This window comes from Chenopodium quinoa, unplaced genomic scaffold (genome assembly GCF_001683475.1).
Source record: "Chenopodium quinoa cultivar QQ74 unplaced genomic scaffold, ASM168347v1, whole genome shotgun sequence".
In the NCBI taxonomy this organism is placed as follows: Eukaryota; Viridiplantae; Streptophyta; class Magnoliopsida; order Caryophyllales; family Amaranthaceae; genus Chenopodium; species Chenopodium quinoa.
Window position 1 is genome coordinate 1,623,946 of NW_018742914.1, and position 18,170 is coordinate 1,642,115.

The 18,170-nt window shown below is 35.1% G+C and overlaps 2 protein-coding genes across 9 annotated transcripts; both read left to right on the forward strand.

The window, feature by feature from the left end:
* Positions 1-886: 886 nt before the first annotated feature.
* LOC110727840 lies at positions 887-13,291 on the forward strand. Of its 7 annotated transcripts, XM_021907414.1 has the most exons (19): positions 887-1,234; positions 1,352-1,389; positions 1,475-1,576; positions 1,738-1,934; positions 3,840-3,898; positions 4,007-6,515; positions 6,618-6,648; positions 6,747-6,826; positions 7,736-7,775; positions 8,541-8,551; positions 8,911-9,063; positions 9,229-9,433; positions 10,678-10,991; positions 11,075-11,200; positions 11,294-11,427; positions 11,529-11,626; positions 11,812-11,903; positions 12,140-12,267; positions 12,910-13,291. In XM_021907414.1, the coding sequence occupies exons 6-19, from the start codon at positions 6,492-6,494 to the stop codon at positions 12,980-12,982; spliced, it is 1,509 nt and encodes a 502-aa protein (XP_021763106.1). In that variant the 5' UTR covers positions 887-1,234; positions 1,352-1,389; positions 1,475-1,576; positions 1,738-1,934; positions 3,840-3,898; positions 4,007-6,491; the 3' UTR covers positions 12,983-13,291. The 7 variants fall into 7 exon arrangements, with proteins under 7 accessions (XP_021763106.1, XP_021763103.1, XP_021763100.1 ...); XM_021907411.1 differs by having other exon boundaries at positions 1,738-3,898; XM_021907408.1 differs by having other exon boundaries at positions 1,738-2,712; positions 3,840-6,515.
* A 929-nt stretch (positions 13,292-14,220) lies between these two features.
* LOC110727841 (protein SRC2-like) lies at positions 14,221-15,766 on the forward strand. 2 transcript variants are annotated; one of them, XM_021907416.1, is made up of 2 exons: positions 14,221-14,876; positions 14,910-15,766. In XM_021907416.1, exons 1-2 carry the CDS (start codon positions 14,423-14,425, stop codon positions 15,395-15,397), a joined length of 942 nt encoding a protein of 313 aa, XP_021763108.1. In that variant the 5' UTR covers positions 14,221-14,422; the 3' UTR covers positions 15,398-15,766. The 2 variants fall into 2 exon arrangements, with proteins under 2 accessions (XP_021763108.1, XP_021763107.1); XM_021907415.1 differs by having other exon boundaries at positions 14,223-15,766.
* The last annotated feature ends 2,404 nt before the right edge of the window (positions 15,767-18,170 follow it).

The following is an 18,170-nucleotide window of genomic DNA, read 5'->3' on the forward strand; positions in this document are numbered from 1 at the left end:
GGAATGATATTTTTTTTCTCCATCACACAAATCTTCATGCATCCTGTTGTCCAAATTATCACTATTTTGTTCTCTTCCATCGTCATCAAAATTTATGTCTTCTCCATTGTCAAAGTTTAGATTAAACTCATCATTGGAGCCATCACATTTATCTTCTAAATTAAACACAATTTCATTTTCATCTTGTCTATTTGAGTATTCAATATTCAAGTCAAAGTCTTTTGGAGGATCCATCTACATTAGAAAAAGGAAAAATTATTAGTTTCATTGTATTAAAAGACATACTTTGTTTTTTTGTTTTTTTTTTTTGACAAACATACTTTGTTTTGAAGCATTATGAAAGACAGACTACATACTAATATACAATTTGTCTACTTCATTACAAAAAAATAAAAAAATAAAAAAATTATTTTGAAGACAGACTACTAATACTACCTCCATTACATGTTATGTGCAACGATTAGACATTTTCCCTCTCTAATTTATGTCAAATCGTTGCACATAACCTGTGACGGAGGTAGTATATAATTCGTCTACTTCATCAAAATAAAAAATAAAAAGAGTGTCAAACAATTAACATAAAAAAATAACAAAAGTATTTGGATAGCTAAAGTAATATACACTCACATACTAATACGTGAGATAAACGCTATTGAGAAAAGATAATGCTAATAATTTTATTTTTTCTTTGAATAGCTAATGCTAATATAAATCATATGATTCATATAATTCACAATCCAACTAATTAGCAACGTAAATATTTCAAAATAAAAACTACTCAATTTAAATAAATAAAAAAAAAAAATACAACAAACTACTAATCTACAACCCTTAAAATGTTTCACTTGTTCCCCTTATGAATAGTGCTCACATGTGTGGGGTGCATGTGTGAGAAAGCTATGTGGCTTTGTTTTATTTATTTATTTATTTATTTCCGTGAGTTGATTGTGACCCTTCTATGAGCCTCCTGCATCCCTCGCTCCTTTCTCATCAGCTTCCTGCTTTCCTCTTTGCCTCTCTCCTCTCTCAGCTTTCTCTATCTTGTAAGAGCTAATGCATGCGTTGCCAGGGAGAGCTTTGTCATCCTCAAAGTTTTTTTCTTTCAATTATAATGTTCTAGAATTCAAAAAACCCTAAATTTCTTCTCTCCTTTTCTCTCACTCTCTCTCCTCTGTGGCGCCTCCATTGCTTCCTCTGAGCCTCATCTTACAACCACTCAATCATGGCGGAACAGGTACTATTTTAATCTTTTTACTTCTATTAACTGTATTTCGATCTTATTATATAATCTTATACAAATAGTATTTATGTTATCATTTAATTAATTTACATTTCATTATTTGTAAAACAGACCGAGAAGGCCTTGAAGCAGCCTAAAGTATTTCTGAGGTAATCATCCAACTCTGTAAAATGCTAAAATTGTTAGATATTTAAGTTAAATTATTCTATTTTAATAATATTATGGAAATTGCAGCTTGAAGAAAGCTGGAAAGAGAAAGCGATCACGAGGAAGGAGGAAACAGGATCTGGAAGAGCATTAGTTTGGGTTTCAAGACTCCCAGAGAAGCTATTGAAGGTTAATTATTTTCCTTTTTTAGGCTGGCTTTAAGTATTGATGACCTTGCTTAACCTCGAGATCTTGTTGTTGCTATTCATGTTCTTCACTCTTCTACTTGCTTGTATTCATTTTAATTGTTTTCTAAAATTTTAATTGTGGGTTTGTTGAATTACTTGTAGGAGGCTTCTCCTTCCTCTATCTCTTAGACCCTTTTCCGGGTGGTTAATTGAGTCTGATGAGGAGAGAGAAAGAAGAGAATTATACTGTAAAATGGCTAGCACAATAGTGGCATGATTGAAATTTACTGGTCTTTCGTTGATAAAGCTGATAAGAAATTCGCTAAGATCAGGGATTTCCCTCTTTATGAACGCAATAGGTACATTTCTTTTGTTGTTTTTTTCCTGATTGTTCAAGCCTTTTGATTGTTGATTTTAAGGGGTAAAGATTGTAGATTATACTTTTATTTTTATCTATATATTTTATATGGGTTTTGTACTTTTGTGTCTGAATTGGGTTTTGTCAATTAATGGTAAAATATGTAGTTTTGATTGTTGAATTATACTGTAAAGATTGCTTCAGATATTTGTTTAATTCTGTCAATTAATGGTAAAATATGTAGTTTTCTTGCATAAAGATTGGTTTTTGAGAGTGAAAGATTTGATCTTGGTTATTGTGTGACATTGGGTTGATTTGTTTATTTTCTAGAGTTTGGTTTGTAAAAATGAATGTTGTGGTTAAATTATGTGATTGATGAAGGAATTAGGTTCTGTCTTAGTTTGGAGATGAAACGAATGATTTTGATTGCTTAATTAGTGTGACATTGTGTTTATTGCTTGGCTTCTGTTTATTGATTTGCTAAAAATGCCTAAACTTTAGCTTAATTATGCATTTGCTTAGAATGCTTCTTGCAGGTTTTTTTAAAAAAAGAGAGAGAGAGAGAGAGAGAGAGAGAGAATGGTTCTTGCAAGATGGTTCTGAAAGAAAAAAAAACATTATCTTCAATGGTTTGTTATTAGCTGTTGAAGATAGTAGATTGTCTATCTGAAATTAGCTGCACCTTCTGAAATTAGTTGCAATAAGAGTAAGTGCCCCTTGTTTACTTAGTTGCTGTTCTTGAATACCTTGTTCTCTCCTCCATTGAAGCAGTATCTGAGGTAAATTTTTCTTTATATTCTTTAAATTATCGAATATCAATTTTGCAGATTTAATTAGTCTGAACTCAACCTTTATTCTTTCCTATGACTTCATAATTTGATTACATTTCATAATAAACCACTAAAATCATTTATTTATGTATAACTCTTAATTGTTTGTCATCTAAACAAGGATTTATTAGGACTTCATAATTTGATTACATTACTAAATTAAGCATTTTGTGAATAGAGTACCATATTTTCTTCTGATAAATAAATGAATTTTGTATTATTGTGATATGGTATTTTGGTTTGGTGGTTAGTGTGTTTGTTTTTCTTTTTTCGTCATTTACAAAGTTACAAACTTGGAGTTGGGCCTGATTGCATTTATTAAGTAATGAAGTGCCAGCCAAAGAAATAAGAACACACTACCAAGGAATTGTTATCGTGTACTCATAGGAAACAATATAAGAGACTAACCCTCATCATATTCTTATTTTAGATCCTAACATGCCATTTTTAATTTAGATGTATATTTGTGTATTTCTTGAAGTCATTATTATCTATTTTTATTGTATGTGGGAATTGATGTGCACCAAATTTAGATTAAGCTTGCCTTTTGATAAAATCCTCATTCGTGTTTAAACTCATGCGTCACTTTTGAGTTGCCAGAACTTCCATGTAAATATGTAAGTATTTCCTGGTGTTCTGGTGTTGTTATCCTTGGAGATCTTGTTGTTGCTCTTCAAGTTCCTCACTCTTTTACTGGTTTGTATTCATTTTTATTTATTTGGGAGAAAACATTCTTTATACTATCTAAGGATTACCCCTGATAATGGATAAAAGCAAACATGAACAATTCCAAATTTGATTGATTCATGGTCTTAAGTCTCTTAACACATCATTTTGATTGTTTCAGCTAAAATTGATTTGCTTGTTAATTAGAAACTCATGTTTTCAGTTTGGGGATTAGCATGCATGTTGGGTTATCAAATTATTGTATTTGCTTAAATATGTTTGCTCCTTTCTATAGTATTTTTTTAAAACTCCTTTTTACTGATCTTTGTTGTTTATTTTTGAGGTGGTACTCCTTTCTATAATATTTTTTTAAAACTCCTTTTTACTGATCTTTGTTGTTTATTTTTGAGGTGGTATATATGAGGAGAAGAAAGGAAAGGGATAATACTAGGAGAGGCGGCTATGCTAAGTATCTTAAATTTCTAATTTTTTTACTTTTAATTTTCCTGTTATTGAAATTGATTGTTTGGGCTTTTTTTTAAAATTTAATTTTATCTTTTTGGTTATTGATCTTTAGTCAACTTGTTGATGAAGAGCAGTAGAGCACCTTTTGCTGAATTATTTGAAAAAATTGATGCAGTGGACGCAAGTGCCGGCAAACGTGTAGCAGAATACTTCTTGATTGACTTCTTTATTTAAATATCCTTATTTTAATTTATTTTACAATTTTGTCTAAATATTTGAAATTTAGATAAATGTTCTTTATCAAGTAGCTTTAATGTTTTAGAATACGTGCGATATTGACAAGGAACATTCCTTATTTTGAGCTTAGTTTTTTTTTTGGGTAATCACTTACTTCGTATATGTTAATTTGCTATTGACTGTAGTGCTATTAACTTGTGTTATTGTGTATAAAAATCGTTATAAACAAACTAATATGAGATTTAAACAATAAACACCCAATAACATAGTCTAAATAAAATCGCAAAACATACTGGCCAAAAAAGTCACACTTTCGGCCTCACTCACTAGCATCACTACATTGCTTTGCGCGCAACGCGTGCGTGTGCAACCCTAGTCAAGTTAAAAGTAGACACATATCTTTCAATGATAATTCCCAATTAATCCCACTTGAGAAATGTCAGACACAAATTTATTTTAATTTCTAATTTAAGCAAAAAGAAATAAAATGAAATGTTGCAGGTAAAGAATGTAAAAGAAGATTAACTGATATTTGTGTTTATTCATGCACCATGTTTATCCAAATTTGGAATGTTGAATAGAAAAGGGTAGGAAGGAATCCATTGTGTTTTCTAGATTATAGGTGTATGGGAAACTGTTAATCTATATCTATCTATACTCTATACTTAGTATTTAAAAACTATAACCAAGAAACTAAGAAAGACACATGTCTCCATCCATTCTATTACACTTCTCTAACCATAGTGCCACATGTCATCTTCCACTATTAATTTTTTATTACACCATTTTTTTAGGAAAAATACACTTTAATAATCCCAACTATCGCTGATTTACTTCTAACAATCCCAACTAAGATTTATTTTTTAACAATCCTAACTATGCCCTTAGTTTTCCTACAACAGTCCCAAAAATCGGTTACCTGCTAAAAGGGTAAATTTTTTTTTTTTTTTTTTTAAATGCCACATGTTAGCACATGATTGGCCTAATGTAAAAAAAATAAAAAGGAAAAAAAAAAAGAAAAAAAAATAAACAAAACCCATTGCAGCCACCCCCAGCCCACCGGAAACCACCAACCAAACGCTAGCCAATCGGGAAACCGGCCGGTCAACCCCCAAAACCACCCATCCACCTCCCCCCACCCCGAAAATGGCCGACAGGTTCTCCCAACCCCCAAAACCACCCAGCCACCTTCTCCACTAACCACCGCAACACCCTAACCCCACACTGCGAAACCCACATAAACTCACCGGAAAATAGCCACACGTCCCCACTAACCATCGAACCCAGCCGATTTCACGTTTACGACCCTAGGTGACCTATCCTCGACCCCCGAAACCACCTTCCCAGTCATCCCGATTCCCAAAACCACCAACAAGTCCAACGAAAGTCCAACAGGGTGGTTGGGTAGGTGGTTTCGGGGGTCGGGATTGGGCCAGCTAGGGTTGTTGAGGTTAGGTCGACGATGTTCGATGGGTAAGGGTGGTGGTCGTTGAGTTTCCGCCGGCGATGTTAGGCAGTCAGCTAGGGTTTTGCGGTGGAGAAGGTGGTTGGGAATTTTTGGGTTTTTATTTTTATTTTATTTTTTTGTTTTAAAATTTTAATTTTTTTTAATTTTGAACCAATCACGTGTTGACACGTGTCATGGTACCTGTTACAATAGGTTGTTGACCGGTTGGGACTGTTGGAGGAAAACTAAGGGCATAGTTAGGATTGTTAAAAAATAAACTTTAGTTGGGATTGTTAGAAATAAATCGGCAATAGTAGGGATTAATAAAGTGTATTTTTCCTTTTTTTTTTAATTTTTTCATTAAACTTATAATTCAACCTATTAATCTTTCATACACACTTCATCTTCATCTCCCCCCTTTAATTCAACCTTTTCCTATTCTCTCTTTAATTTTAGTCCTTCCACCTTCTATTTAAGCCTCTTTTTCGATTAAAATTCCAAAATTTTAATTTCTTTAATCATATTTCCGATTACATATTATACCCTATAATGATTAAGTGAAATTTCCTCAATTATCTATCAATGCAATTTTATATGAATATGGGCCAGAAGGCTAGTTGATTATTAATTAGCATAGGACTTAACACTCCATATGATTTTGAATTTTTTTTTTTAAAAAAAATCCAACAAAGCAAAATTATGTTGACAACTGCTTCCGCATCACAAGGTTGCTAACCCTTAGGGTCACTCTTATCATTCTCCGGACCTATCGGCAACTCCAGTCAGAATATTTGAGTACTTGCGACTGAAAAAAAGAAATTAATGGGTTGAAAAGAGCATCAACATTCGACCCAAATTCATCACTGCAACAAGCAACCGCAAATTCCACCAAATTAGGGTCCTCAGATTTTCAATGTGGCGACACAATTCATTTTCGGTAATATTTGTTCGTCTCATGTCATTATTTTTTTCTTTGAATTTGCACTTAATTACTTGTAATTTATTGTTTTCAGTTCGATAATTCATTTTTATTTTTTAGGAGATTCATGATTCTGATCAAAGTATTTCTGGTAAGTCCGCTTTAAAATTCATATTTGAATGTGAAATCAAACTAATATAGAGTACAATTTTCGAATTATTTTTACCATTTTTATTGAATTATGTACAGACGATGATGATGAAGAAGAGCAAGGTCGTAAATGGTCGGAGAACTGCGTTTCGTTAGCCGGAACGTCGGATTGTAAGAAGGTAACATTATTTCTAAGTGGTTAATGTTGTTAATTATGGTTTGTGAGTAGATAATCTGCTGTTGTATGAGATTATACTTGTTAAGATATAGTTCTTGAGTGTTGGCATGAATTTTACTATAACAATGTGCTAGTGAATGTCTTGCGAATATGAATTCGAGTAATTGAAAAATAATGTAAAGGTAGAAGTTGTGGAATGTGGAAAGTGAGACATTGTGTAGAGGGGCGGGTCTGAGATGGTTTGGAAGTAGGCATCCTTACCTTGGTGTGTTTGGGATAATGCGGATTAAGAAAGTAAGACATTGTGTAAAGGCCCTAAAGGGGATAAACTTCTCTTTACTCGTTGTGAAAAAGAACTTTTAGTCCTTTTAGTGTTGAGGTTATATCATTCAAGACATGTCGTAGCTTGATGGATGTGTAGTTTTAGTCGCTAAAGAATGTGAGAAAAGCATCTGAGGGTGGTTTAGATTATATGAGTTAACAAGAATAACCATATGCTTAGTAAATGTGACAAGGGGTGCCTTTATGATTATACTAGTTATTAGTATTGTCATGCTGATAACGAGACATCTGTTAATGTAGCTTATTGTGCAGCACAGCAAATGGAATTAATAACTACTTACTCTAATTTGTACAATGGAATAATGCCTTATGCACATAAAAACTAAAGATTGAGGGGTTAATTTATGAATTAGAATTGTATAAACAAAAATTAAGTGGTGGACACTTAATTTTCCAATGGAAGCTCTTTGTGCATGATGCAGAACATGCTAATTTAAATGATAAATAAGAGTTTTCAATTTGGTATAAGGGTTCCTTCAAAAACTAAAACAAAAAAGTTTGTATAAGGATAAAGAGTTTAGTTTTGGTTATATATTCTGAAAAACTGCATATACTTTCTCTGTTTCAGAAAAGCCTGGGAGTTGCATCACAACTTGAGTTACTCAAAGGTATTCTCAGACATTGTCTTGATTTCTTTCTATTTCTGATGTATCTTTGTTCTCAAGTGTGTTGATTTTTGTGTTTATTGTTATGCCAGTTCACTTGCATGGCTGTAGTTTTCTTCAACTTGTGATCGTGAAGCTCTTGTTTGTTCCTGGAAGTTGTTTTGAAAACTACCTCTTTAGTTTACACCTTTTGCAGTTAAAAGAAAGCATTGAATTCTCTCTGTTATGAATTTTGACCAATTATTCGTACACTTGTTTAGGAGACTGTTTGTCATTGTGAATTACCTAAATTATTCTGTTAATTAGTTCTCCTATTATATGAACACTATATGACCTTCTTTTGGGATGCAAGGGAGATTATATTCTCAATCCATCCACCCCACTGTAACACTGACAAATTTCTGAAGTAGGCCTTGCTTTGAGCTAGGCTAGGACTAGGTTGCCTTCCAATCTATCCCATAAATATATGTGATTTCTTTTCCTTTTGTTTGTGTATGCCAGTAATGATAGAGAAAAAACTTGGTAGAATTTCCTTTTAGCTGGTAGGTAGTGGTGGGGGGCGGGGGATAGAGGCGCGAGTGGAACTTGCGACCTGTTATGATATTCTCTTTTGAGTTCTGTGTTTGTGGTGTTGCCAATTCAGATGGAATCTAATATTTTGTATGCTGTATCCTTACCCTATAGTTATCTTGCATTTATGCTAGGTCATTAGGTATAGCTATTAATCCATTAATTCTGATGTTTATAGAACTAGTGTCTCTTGTACAGGTTTATGCCAGGTAAATTTGAAATTATGAACGACCAACGATAAAGCTACTCTGTTTTCTTAGTTTAAAGGCAATCCATCAAGTGTACAGGCTTCCTCCATGGACTTGATGACCTAATGAACGGGTTCCTGCCTTCCTGGTGTTTATTGCTTGAGATGTTCATCACTGTGTAACTTTCCGCAGTTATGGAGACCTTAGAGCTAAAATATTTCATATCCACACCCTGCAAAGCAAGGAGTTGCCAGAAGTTGAATATATTTGTGGAAGGCAGCTGAACATATATCTGAATGAACTTGTTTCTCAGCTATTATATTGTGTATACATGGATATTACGAATGCTGTGCTGTATATAACAAAGTCTATTCTATCAGAGGGATTCAGGCTTCTTGTCTGAAGATGAGGTGGAAGCACCAGATTTTTACAAGAGGAACCTTGGTTGCGAGAATAATGTTGAATGTGACTCAATCATCATAAAAGCTGGTGGTTCGACTTGTGATCCAAATGAGAGGACTTCTAGTGTTAAGGTATATGGTACACTGTTGCTTTAATTTTTGTTGTGATGCGTTCTGACAAGTGATAATATGCTAATATAACGTCTCTGCTGAGTTACCATGTCATTTCTACTGTTGATCTTGTAATGGCACCTATCAACTTATTGGGACATACTTTTGACTTGCTTTTTCTGTCAGAAAGGAAGGAATATTTTTTCCAAATCCATCAAAGAAGGGAATAATGTATCTGAGATGCTCGATCTTTATACCAAAGGAAATGAAAAACAATATGAGCCCTGCACATCTTCTGAGGTTGACAAAGAGGCGAGAAGAATGGATCAACTAAGTGAAAGGGCCAGATGGTCTACATGCCATCCGTTTAATTCAAAAAACAAGAATCTTGGTAAGGGTAGTATCTTGTATATAATCATGCTCCTTTTTCTTCTGCAGATGCTTGGTGCGCTTTCATTTATGTGTTTAATGAGACACCTTTATTTTTGCATGATTCAATGCATTAATTAGCCAGCGCTCAGCAGGCAGTTACTTCAATCCAGCGTTTTGCTCTAATTTCATGTTGCTAAGCAGTGTTAATCTCAAAAACATCTGGAGAACATTTTTTTTTTTTTTTGTTGACTGGCTAGCTATTTAATTGAATTATGCAAAAATCAAGTATTTAGGAGGATCCTGATCTAGACAGTGTGAAGGAGTTAGTTACCTAAAAATGAGTGATTTATATTTATTGTGATACTTAAAACTGATAATGATATTGACCTATGTTTGGTACAAAATCAAGATTGGCTGGTTCAAATGGAGGAGCTTGCAGATTGCAGAATACTATGTGATTGTAACATGTCTCTGCAGGTGAAAAAAAGTTGTGGCACTGCTTTTCAAACAATTTTGCTATATGGGTTGTAATGCTAATCTATTTAAATATATTTCTTATGGAAGATAAATCTGGAGGTATGTAAGTTGACATGGCTGTGTGGTGATTTGAAAGTGTTATAATATGTGATGAAGATATTTGCTGTAGGGTCAAAGAGGCATCTTATGTGGGAAAAATGACTACAATGGTAAATACTAAATGCCAACATTAAGCGGCACCAGCTTGAAGACTTAAGAGTTGAGATAATGGAGATACGGTAAATGGGGTAAATCAAGGATAAATTAGGTTGGAAGGGGCAAATATACTGAAAAAATTGGGTCTTCGTGATATTTCTTTGGGGAAATTGAAAATGGAGGAGGGCTTACATGAGATAGTGATTGGAATGGCATATTGGCTCTTGTAGTTATCTCTATCTTTATGGGATTAAAGCTAATTTTGATTAGAAAGTGAAAGCAAAGTTAGAGAGCATGCTAGGTTTGCAATTTTGATTCATCATCTTGTAACACAGTAGAGATGTCTATCTTCCTGCATTTGTCATCCTATGTTAAATGCAAAACTTAGAGACTGGTCTTCCTAATTGTTAAACCTTATCATTTTAGGGCTTAATTGCAAAACTTTGTTAGAATTCTTATTAAGTTAAGAACCTAAGCCTTGAAGCCTTTATTTAACCTTACAAGAAATTGATTGAGTCAGTCTAGCCTGTGAAATGTAATAAGCTCTGCATGTTTACTGGAACTGCAAGAGTTTAATTTGACCTGGTGCAGGTGGAAGATGTAAAATCAAGAAAAAATCTTCATCTTTACAGCTACAAAAACAAGCAGATCTGCGGTCTGTTTGGAAAGATAAGGATCTCAATTCATCCAGTGATGATGAGATACTTGATAAAGCTGAGCCCAGTGGATATCAGCCTATTGATAAGATTTGTCCTGTACTCCTTGGAGGTAGTGATGCTGGGACATCAAGTCTTGCATTGCCATTGGAAGCAGCTATAGAACATGATAATCATAGACGGTCTATGGCTGAACTTTTGGACAATCTCCAGGGAAATACCAGCAATCCAATCTTTAAGCCAAAAAAGGTTACATATTATTATACATACATATTATAATCCCCTCTGATTGCTCTTTATCTCATGTCAGTCTGATAAACCATCTGCTACAGGGTAGTAGGAGAAAAGGACGAGGAAAGTGCACTGTTATCAGAAGCATGACTTTGCTTGGCAAGGATTTAGTAAGTGATGAAGACCCTTGTGAGGTTATGCATAGTGGATCATCAACAGACAATGAGGTATCTTTATGTAGTCACTGATTATAATATGTTTTCTATAGACCATTAAGATAACTTTCTGCTGTTAAAATAAGATCTTCATTCATTGTTTAGGACAATGCTCAAAATTTAGCACTTGCTATTGTAGAATCTGGAAGGAAATCAATGGCAGACAAATTTCAGGAAGCCTTTGATTGTGCTTCAGTGGTAGATAAAAGACCTTCCTTTACAACACTGAAACAATCTAGGTGAGTGTTGAAAACAGGTGAATCTTGATAAACTCCTTCCATGGAAGGTTTTTATTCCAACCTGCTCCCTGAGCTTTTGTGCATGTGTTTGAGTGGCGCAGTACTGGGCTCTTTGGAAGATTGCAGCATATAATGCAACATCAGAAGGAACAAGATGGTGATTTCTTGAAGAAGGTGCAGAATGAAGTTTGGCCGAAAGGTGATAGAAATGTACTGTAGAATAGTACTCAAATTTATGAGTTTTTTTGTTGAACAATTTTTGTGTGGTCTGTCCTATGTAATCGTTGTAAGTAACAAATTTGAGAAATTACATTTTTGTTTGGCGATTTAATGTCCCTTTGCCCAGAAACCTGGCTCAGTTTTTTCCTGTTTTACTGCATTCAGATGAAGCAAGGTGCATTGATGTGAAGATATTATCAAGATTCTTTGATGCAAAACTTAGTGTTTGCAGTTGCTCACTTATTGAAAACGAAGAGGTTATTTCTGATTATGGTCTTTTTACTATTCTAGTCACTTCTCTTTCCCCCCTTTGTAGGAATTCCTTGTGTATTGTTTCCATCTTCTCTTTCATTTTTTGTCCTTTGACTATGAATTTTGTTGTGTTGGGAAGGACTGTTCATTGGTTGTAGGCTTGTTGTCTTGTAATTTATATGCATCGGATGTCAAATGAACTGGCAGCCTAATCATTTTTTATTTGCTAAAATTTCTGCAGAGTTCACTTCAGAACCCTCAACCTCAACAGGAAAATTTTGGGAAGATTTGGACCATCATCTTTAATTCGAGGGTTTGTGGTGATGTCAACCTGGAAGTAGGGAACTTAATCCGTATCTATCCACCTTGGTAAGTATTGATGTCATTTTCCTTGCATAATTATTGCTTGTATTCTGGTGCTGTATAATTTTATATGTAGTGGTAGCTTCACTACACGTTTTCTTTTAGATGGAAGATTAAGATGTCTTTTTGCTGTAGTGTTAAGTATTCATGGCAATTGGCTGTTACTTTTATAGGTCCATTATGCATTATGTGTTGGACTATATGGCCCACAATCACAACTGACAATTCGAGTTTCCTAAGTTGACAGTGTGGGGCCTTCGTAGAACTTTAAGTAATTTAGCAAGAACACACGGTCACTCAGGATATTGTGGATCTGTGAGAAATATTTAAGGCCTCTAGTGTGGTTTCCATATAACTGCAATTAGGCTTGAAGTGACAAGCACAAAGCTCATATTGTGTGGCTTTGCTTCTGAAGTGGGATTATTTAAGTGTTCTCTCGAGGGAATTGTGTTGCAACGTAGAAAGGCGCTTGGCCTTGCTATAAAGAAGTTTCCTACTCTGCGCTAAGCCGCTAATGAATGCATAGATGCACACAAATGAACTGTACTGTGTAGCACCCTAACAAACTATACTGTGTATGTGACTTTGATTAGATCCCTTCATGAACGTAAATGATGAAGTATAATGTTTTTGTGAATTTATTGACAGGAAAGAGGTACAGGTCCTAAAGGGTGGAGAGATCATAATTTTGACCTTGTACTTTTCCCAAATCCATACTTGATTCACAATGTTCTATCTCGAATATATATCCATTTTGAAGAAGATATCAGATTCAAGACACAACATCAGATGAAGTTAATATGCCATCAATTGTTCCCCTAGTGGAATGAATGTCACAAGTCCTTGGTGATCAAGCTATTTTGATCTTGTCCTCTTCTTAGCCCTTTGGTTTCTCAATGTGTTGTTTTGAATTGTATTAGAACAAGTAGATTCTCTTTTGTAGGGTTATGAAAAAGATTTACCTGTTGTGTACAAATATTGTACAAGTATATGTTTTCATTAAATATACTTTGAATCATCATTAGCTACATCACCTCATTTCACAATATTTTGGATTCATAAGAAGTAATAGAAGAATAAGACTCACCAAGTTAAGCTTGACTAGTGGAAAAAAATTGCGCCTTTTAACCATGAGATTAGAATTCAATCTTTATTGGGGATAATTTGATATTAGGGGATCCCTTACCTTTTTTTCCTATAACTCTTAAAGTGTCTATCCCATTTAAGTGAGTTGGGTTGACTTGTGTGGGTTTCTAATTTGATGGGGCATTTTTTCTTAAAGTTATGGTACTCGAATTCTTATTTCACCTCAAGTACTTGTGTGACTACGTCGGGACACTTGACACTCGGATGCTTCTTTTTTAGTTTAAAATTATGGAATTTTTAAAATTAAATAGTCGAGTTGGACATTTGAACATGTATCCGTGTCGGATATGGATACCGAGTCTACATAAAATAGTTTAAAGACACCCATGAAAGTTCATGTAATGCATTTAGCCTACAAATTAACCACTTTCCACTAAATATCTTCATGATTCTCCACACCTGTTTTGGGTTGTCATGATGATTACTGAGCATAATCTTTAAAAATAGAATAATGATGTGCTTGTTAATATCCTATCATTTTTAGTTTGGTCCAAAATATCCTATACTTTTCTACTTCCAAAAGTTCCAACCAACGGAGTATAATTTATCCAGAAATTCTTTTCAATTTTTTTTGTAGCTACTTTTATTTTTTCTATTCTTCTTTTTAGGGTCCATATTTTGGGTGGGGATATTTTTGCCATTAATTAACTAGAAGCAACTAGGCAATTTGCGTGTCTTCTCTGTAAATAAAGATGACTTTACTTTGAATTTTCCTGTGACCCACTATTTCGAAAAAGATAATGACTTAGTATTTGTTTTATCTTATTTATTTATTTTACTAAGAAAAAAACTTTCAAAACTTCTACGCGTCATAAACGCGTACGCCCGTTATAATTGTTTATCTATTTAAACGCCTGCATTAGAACGTTTCGTGTGTTTCATCGATTTTATCTCTGATTTTCTAACTTTCAGAAAGTCAACAACTTTGTTCATCTATCCTATCTATTATTACTCTATCTGTTTCTATCAAATTTGTTCATCTTTGCATTTGCAGAAGATTATAGAAAAAAAAAAAATGGTTTACAAAACCTTGGAAATCACTCTGATTTCTGCAAAAGATCTTAAGAATGTTAATCTTATAGGCAAGATGGATCCTTATGTTGTGGTTCACCTATCTGATGATCCAAAAAACAAGCAAAAAACCCCGGTGCATCAAGATGGTGGCACGAACCCGGCTTGGAATTATACGATTAGGTTTACTATTGATGATGCTGTTGCTGCGAAGCCGGGTAAATATGTTGTATTTACCTTGAAGCATGAGCATACCTTTGGTGCTGATAAAGATTTAGGGGAAGTTCTTGTACCTTTGAAAGAGTTGTTAGATGGTGTTAAGGATCCTAGTGGTTCTCAGCTTGTAACTTATCAGGTTAAGAGGGTTTCGTCGCAAAAGGCACAAGGGGAACTTAAGTTGTCATATAAGTTTGTTGATGTTAACAATATGGGTTCTTATGGTAAAGGTGAATATAAACCTGCGCAGTCATGCAGCAGCAGTTCGGGTTCTGCTGCTGCTGCTGCTGCGCCATACCCTCCACCTGGAGGGTACGGTGGAGGGTATGGCGATGTGTACCCTCCACCACATCATGCAGGAGGGTACCCTCCTGCGCATTCGCAGGCACCACCTCCTGCAGCAGGAATCCCATATGCTGCAGCTGGTGCACCAGGAGGGTACCCTCCGCAGCAGTACCCTCCACAGCAGTCGCATGGAACTGGGGTTCCATACTCTGCTGCACCACAGGGGTACCCTCAGTATGGAGGGTACCCACCCCCGCCTAATGCCGGATATGGGTACCCTCCATCTGGAGGGTATCCTCCACCTGGTGGATACCCTGCTTATCCTCCTGCAGGTGGGTATGCGCAAAAACCACAGAAGCCGAAGAAGAGTGGTGGAATGGGAATGGGATTGGGAGCTGGTCTATTAGGAGGAGCTATTGGTGGACTTGTTCTTGGAGAAGTGATGGATGATGCTTTTGATGTTGATTGTGATTTCTGATTGCGATTCGGTTTTCGATTGCTCGTTTGCTGATCTATCTTATGGTCTAGTTTCATTTTGGTTTTTTTTTTTCATTGTTAATCTAAGGTTTTTATCTAATTATGTCTTTATTGTAAATGAGTTGGCTTGCTAATTGATTCAGGCTTTGATAGAATTAGTTAGTCTGTTTACCAGATTTATGTATCTTAATTTCCTTGATTATTTTTTAAGACTTGTTTTATTTCTTAGAATCATCGCTATCATCATCTTAATCACAGGTTCCATTGTTCAAGTTTCAATTGCAGAACTTCCTCTGTTTATTTTATCACAGCCTGTTGTAAACAGCTAAATTTTGCATGATTAGATGAATTTGGACGGAATTTAATGCGAGATAGTATTTACTTAACAGATTATAGATTTCAGAATTTTAATTTATCTATCATCCTTAGATTGAAATGAGGCATTCAACTTTGTTCTGATTCAATCTGAGTTTAATTCGGCATATAATCGCTACAATTTGAAATTCTTATAGCCTCTTATAATGCAGTCAGTGGATCTTGCGTACAAAATTTGTGTTCTTGACCAAAACAATGTGCAAACTGTATACATTGTGAGAACATAAGGTCTTCTGCAGCCATTTTCCAATGGTAGTGTTTCCTAAGCAATGCTATTAGTCTTTTCTTGCTTCGTGTCTCAGTTTGTTCTTACTGCAGTGTTCCCTTTGGATGTTGCAGACTCAACTAGCAGTACCTCGAGCTTACCTTATTCGACGGTTACTTGTGGCTTAATTCTCCCTATTAGTGAATTGAACGTTCCTTACGCTTCATCTTCTGCCTTTGTGAACGTTATGATCTCAACATCTTCAGCTTATTAAGCAAGTTAGCCAGTCATATTGTGATCCATATACAACTGGTCCACAATATTAACTTCAGCAAAAGTTGCAAAACTAACTGAAAACGAGTGTCTTTCGCATTAGATTCCTCTGAACCTGAAGAAAAAATCAACTGGTCTAGAATCTACTTTGTCCTGATAAGTAATTTAGCATTTTAGATACAGAACATTCTCTGTTACTCCATAATATACTCTGGATGTAGATAAGATTATGGCTAAATTATTGAAGGTTTGTTATGATATTGGATCAAGTATGCTTTGTTTGTTTCGGCCCCTTTTTGGGCCTCCTATTGATCAAGTCCAATAAGACTTGAACTAAAGATTGAAAACCCCAATAATAGAACTCGGCCCATGAGGGTCATGGCCCAACAAGGCAACAACCATCTACAATCTAAAAAATATTATTCCATCCGACCTTAAATAATTATTTCTATAATCTGATAACTCCCCAACTAATTGTCCTATAGTCGCGTGTTAGACGAGTCTCGTGTTCAAGGTTGAATTAGATGGAGAATGCCAAGAAGACTATGTCCATGTCCAAACAGCAACAAACGTCAATGACACATCTTATTGACGACACATCTTAGTGACGGACGTCAATACTTGACACCCGACGAACTCCGTCGACCTTCAGTGGCCTCGGACAACCTCTGGTGACCTTTAACGCGACACTGTTAGATGAAATCAGAAGATGACGCACGACGCTGACACCCAACGTCCAAACAGGATGCATATCGTAGTGCAACGCAAGAATGCTGCGAAACAAGTCATGGCTATTACTAGTGGTTCCTATAAATAAGGAGAGCATATCTACCATCATTTAACCATTCAACGAGGTTCTTATCATGAATATGAAGCCTAAACAAGTCTACATTATATAAAGGGACCAAGTCTTGAAGTCAACCAACTACTTTCTAGAATCAAGGAAGTCACCATTGTCTACCTCAACCAATGCTTTACCACTTAAAGGCCTATAAAAGGGGAGCAACGACCAGCCATAAAGGCATATCATACACAACTTATTCCAAGCATAAAACACCACAAAAGAATACATTACAGAATACATTCTCAAAAGACACATCATGAGGCTCCGTTCGAAGATCTAAACGACGACATGTCTCATCCGATTGTTCTACAAGTATCCATGATGGACCCAACGTTTATATATCTTCTCAATAGCATTAATGTATACTTATCTCTTGTTTTTATATACTTTTTTTTTACTATCTACGGCCTTAGTCGCCCGAATAATCATTGTATTTGTATCAATAATGGCTATAACGCTCGTATCATAGTGAATTGGTGGACTAGTAGTCACCTGCGGTTTTTACCCACCTTCATTGGGGTTTTCGGCGTCACCATATCGTGTCTATCTTCTTTTTATTTCTATCATTTATATCTTGCAATCTCTTTTGATCTAGTTATCGACATCCTAACCAAATGTTGTCTCTTTAGCGATTTTTTGCTTTAATAATTGCCTTGGTGGAATTTCACTTATCGAACTCTTTCAAGCCATTTGATGTGGGCTCTAACCATTATCTCACTCTACTATCATTCTCTTTCGGTATTTTCCCAAATAGTATGTGAAACATTATATTTATTCTTAAATGTTGTACCAAAGATCTCTCTGACATTTTTCAAAATGGAAAAAAATTGAAAAAAAAAATTAATCTCACCTTTGCGTGACCTACTACTCAAAACAAGCTAATCTTTGCGTAATATTGGAATGAGCCAACCTTTTCCCCTATTTTCTCAAAATAAGCATTTTTACTTTTACCTATATCCTCTTAATCAGATGCTATGCTTCTTGAACAACTTCTAGGGAGCTTCTTCTTTAGATTTCTTTTTGGAGACTGCTTTCTCGGGTTTCCTACGGAGAGTTTCTTTCGGAGTGTATGTATAG

Bases quoted from the DNA above. Each gene is read 5' to 3' on its own strand.
- LOC110727840 (XM_021907407.1), top strand. From the start codon at position 6,492: ATGTGGCGACACAATTCATTTTCG. The intron at 10,992-11,074 runs GTTACATATTAT...CATCTGCTACAG, and splicing joins CAATCTTTAAGCCAAAAAAG to GGTAGTAGGAGAAAAGGACG. The intron at 12,268-12,909 runs GTAAGTATTGAT...ATTTATTGACAG, and splicing joins ATCCGTATCTATCCACCTTG to GAAAGAGGTACAGGTCCTAA.
- LOC110727841 (XM_021907415.1), top strand. From the start codon at position 14,423: ATGGTTTACAAAACCTTGGAAATCACTCTGATTTCTGCAAAAGATCTT.